At 41.5% G+C, this 4233-nt stretch overlaps 1 protein-coding gene across 1 annotated transcript in view; it reads right to left on the reverse strand.

Moving 5' to 3' along the window:
- LOC105517576 (probable C-mannosyltransferase DPY19L1) overlaps positions 1-4233 on the reverse strand; it is a 32574-nt gene that overhangs the window by 13940 nt on the left and 14401 nt on the right. Inside the window, exon 6 of the mRNA XM_011950142.1 lies at positions 2944-3069. Coding sequence (XP_011805532.1) covers positions 2944-3069 — 126 coding nt within the window. The remainder of the gene's footprint in view (positions 1-2943; positions 3070-4233) is intronic.

A 4233-nucleotide genomic window follows, 5' to 3' on the forward strand; every position in this document is an offset into this window, starting at 1 on the left:
CCCCCTTGCTGACACTGGTTTCTGCTGACATGGAACACCTATGATCATATGGCTGGACATGGGTTTTCTACCTTGTAATTTTCTCATACACGTCAAGGCTGAACTGTTACAACACTGAGGGCCCATGGTGGCAGAGAGTGAGACACACAGAAAGTAGAGAACCACCCACAGTTAACAGCTTTTAGGAAAAAGAGAGGGCAAACAGCTGTCTTGAGGAGCTCTGGGTGCCTTGTGCAACACGATTTAGTCCTCATCTGAGTTTCCCAAAGTTTCCCCAGGCCAGCCATCTGCAAATAGCATTAGTGAAAATGTGAATAATTTCCTTCTAAATACATGTATTTTATGTCAACTCTATTATTGGAGTAAAAGAAAACAGAGAACTGTAGTTAATTAAAAACTAATCTACAACTTGCATGAAAATATATTTCAGTGTTTAAATATAAACACAGTGTCAAATATTTAAGGAATAATCAAGCTATACAATTAAGCCACTTGTAAATGAGATCATTTAAACATAGTGCTCACCAACTGCCAGGCACAGATTAAGCACTAGATGAATACTGGTCCCTCTTTCCCTTCCTCTCCTGTCTGAGTTCCCCATCTGCTTCCCCCATTCCGACAGACTTTCATGTCCCAGCAGTCTGCAGGGGTTTCAGGCTGATCACAACTGAAATGGAGAGTGAAGGCCAAGGAGGTAAGGAAGGTCCCAAACCTGGCAGAAAGCTTTGTCAAGAAACTTCCTACTCTAAATGTAAACACTAGGTAAATACTAGTCATTCTTCACTTCCCTCCTGTCTGAACTCCCCATTCGCTTCCCTGTCGGGACAGAAAGCGCAGCTTCTGTTTTGTGTCAGGGTTGAAGAGAGTGGCCCTGTCCAAGGTTTCCGGCCAGCGCATCATCAGCCTGGCTCAGATCTTGTACTAGATGGAGAGTGTTGTGTTGATGAGTGGGAAAACAGATGAGAGAGTCACTTTCCTAACTTCCTCCCACTCAACTCCTGCTGTGACAGACACAATAAATGGCAAGTCAAGGTCCAGATGGGGAAATCCAGCACCCCCTCTTCTGCACCCCACCTCTCAGTCTGAGTGCTCGTAAGTGACCTGAAGTCAGTTCAGTGTCTGCTATTTTGTTTAGTGTGCAAAGTTTATTGCCATACTTCCTGAATTTGCCTTCGTATCCCTTCTTGTGTGGGTAAAACAGTGCTCTGCCTACTGTGCAAACAGCATGAACCCGAACATGAGACTGTTAGAGCTATGCAAATCCAGGGAGCTCTCCCAACACTCTACAGCACAAAGCCTCTGCAGCTTTCACATATTCAGGCTCTACACGGGGGTCTAGGGAAAAATGAACTCTCTCATCAAGGCTCATTGTTAGCTTGGAGAAAAAAGGTTATGAAAATTATTTTTATGTTCCAGCAACTTACAGTTATTTCGAGAGAGTGAAGCCCACAGAAATAAAGAAGATCCCAATTCTGGTAGAAAGCTATGCTAAGAACTGAGTTCTTCCTATTGCAAATGTCAGCCTACCATTCATTTCATATAATTTCCTGATAAGATCGTCATAAGATGCTTAGAACTTTTCTGTCCTAAATTTATATAACAATGTTAAAGGTGAGTATGTGAATTTCATATATATTCACAAACCATTAAAGCATTTTCTAAATTATTACAAAGTAACATTTTCTGTAAATCCTGACTGAATTCAAACCATGGAGCACACATTCATAGGATAATCATTCTATAATCAACAATTATTTTAGTTTCCTTGTGAGCAAAGCTGTAAATACTATGTCACAGAACTATTTTTCACTCACGACTCAGTATTTAACAATATTGTCTTAATACCATATGTGTCATTGAAATATATGGTGGGCAAGTATGATCAAGCCACAAATATAACAATCTCTTGAACACTTTTGTTTAGTTACACAGTAGTAAGAATTTTAAAAACATTATTATTCCACAAAATAGTGTTTATTTCTGATAAAATTCTTCCTGTACTGTGCTCTTCAGGAAGTGAATGTTTTGGTACTTTAAAAGCAGGCTATTGTCACCTGCTGTCCAGTCACTTATGTGCCACATTTCTAGATAGCTTTAGACTCACATCTGCTTTGAAGATCTTACTGTCACTTGGAGCTATACTCAGCTTAGTAAACATCTCTGTGGAAATAGAAACTTTTAAAAACTATAAACCCAAGAGAATGTGGGTCACAGTAAAGTTCTTTTCCCATTCAAATAAGATGTAAAATGCCGGGAAAGAAAAGTTTCAGTCTGAGTTGATGCTGACAGGACATGGTGTAGCACAGAGACCTAGTAGGGATAATGCGGCCCTTGGTGCTCAGCTGCCTGACTTCACCAAAAGAGACTCCCTATTACTTGGTTTCAGAACCTGGAAGTCTTTTGAAATAAAATACATCCAACTTTAAATAGAATTTTTTTTTAAAACATCAAAAGCAAATATGAACAGTTCGGGAGATTATCAACTAGTGCCAATAAAAATCTCTTTAAGGCAGTATACACATACAAATCATTATTTAAAAAAAAAGATATTTATAAAGACTAAAAAACAAAGTCTCCAAATCATTATCTAAAAAGTGTTTTCAGGCCAGGCATGGTGGCTCAAGCCTGTAGTCCCAGCACTTTGGGAGGCCAAGGCAGAAGTAGCACTTGAGGCCAGGAGTTTGAGACCAGCCTGGCCAACATGGCAAAACCCCATCTCCACTAAAAACACAAAAATTAGGCGGAGGCTGCAGTGAGCCCAGATTATGCCACTGCACTTCAGCCTGGGTGACAGAGTGAGAGCCTGTTTAAAAAAAAAAAAAAGTTTTTCCACGTATACTTTATGTTATATACACACCCCTGTTACGAGCAAAGTATTTGCCATGTGCTTGAATTAACCTTCGTGTCTTCTGATTATAAAATGTTAACTGTGTTGATACTCACTTGGATCTTCTTACACACCATGACTCTTCTAGAATGTAATAGTTCACTTTTAACTTCATCAGTTCTTGCTTCACTTCTTCAGCTGCTTTCCGACTATACATTGAGTATACTATTTTTGTTCTGGCTCTTTAAAAAAAATAATTGGGCGCAAAATTTTCAAGATTAAAACGATATAATCAACACATTTAGAAGAAAGCACTGAATTAGACTAGATGACGATGAAGAGGAATCCAGTCAGGAGGAAATTCCCCATGGAAGTTCTGGCTAAGGGGCATCAGTGAGGTCAAAAGCAGAAGGCAGAAGGAGGACTAGTTGTGGGAGATGAGGGTCACCTTTAACGCACCCCTACATTTCCAAACTTGGTCATCTTTGTGTTTGTTCACCTATTTATTTGTCTTAAATTCTTCACTACTCCATCATATGTAAGAGCGAGGTACCCTGTGTGTGAACAGGGATGAACTACAGCAAACACAACTACAGGACTACTCTGAAGCTGCAACAGTCCCAACTTTGACATCAACAGTAATTCACATTAAATGGTTCTTCATTTTATTTCTAGATTTAAGAAAAAATAAACTTATTTAAGGTCTGTAAATTAGCTTGATGAGATTGATTTTTTAATGAAAAAGCTTATTTGTAAATGTACATGCTATTGTTATGCAAAAGAAGATGCTAGTAAGATTCACCTAATAAGGAGGGCGGAGCAAGATGGCCGAATAGGAACAGCTCCAGTCTCCAGCTTCCAGCGCGAGCGACACAAAAGACAGGTGATTTCTGCATTTTCAACTGAGGTACTGGGTTCATCTCACTAAGGAGTGCCGGACAGTTGGTGCTGGTCAGCTGCTGCAGCCCGACCAGCGACAGCTGAAGCAGGGTGAGGCATCGCCTCACCTGGGAAGCGCAAGGGAGAAGGGAATCCCTTTTCCTAGCCAGAGGAACTGAGACACACAACACCTGGAAAATCGGGTAACTCCCACCCCAATACTGCGCTGTACCAAGGGTCTTAGCAAACAGGCACACCAGGAGATTATATCCCACACCTGGCCGGGAGGGTCCCACGCCCGCCCATGGAGCCTCCCTCACTGCTAGCACAGCAGTCTGCAATCTAACTGCAAGGCAGCAGCGAGGCTGGGGGAGGGCCGCCCGCCATTGCTGAGGCTTAAGTAGGTAAACAAAGCCACTGGGAAGCTCGAACTGGGTGGAGCTCACAGCAGCTCAAGGAGCCCTGTCTGTCTCTGTAGACTCCACCACTGGGGACAGGGCACAGCTAATTAACAACAACAACAACAA

The sequence above is a fragment of the Colobus angolensis genome, unplaced genomic scaffold, assembly GCF_000951035.1.
Source record: "Colobus angolensis palliatus isolate OR3802 unplaced genomic scaffold, Cang.pa_1.0 Scaffold302, whole genome shotgun sequence".
Lineage (NCBI taxonomy): Eukaryota > Metazoa > Chordata > Mammalia > Primates > Cercopithecidae > Colobus > Colobus angolensis.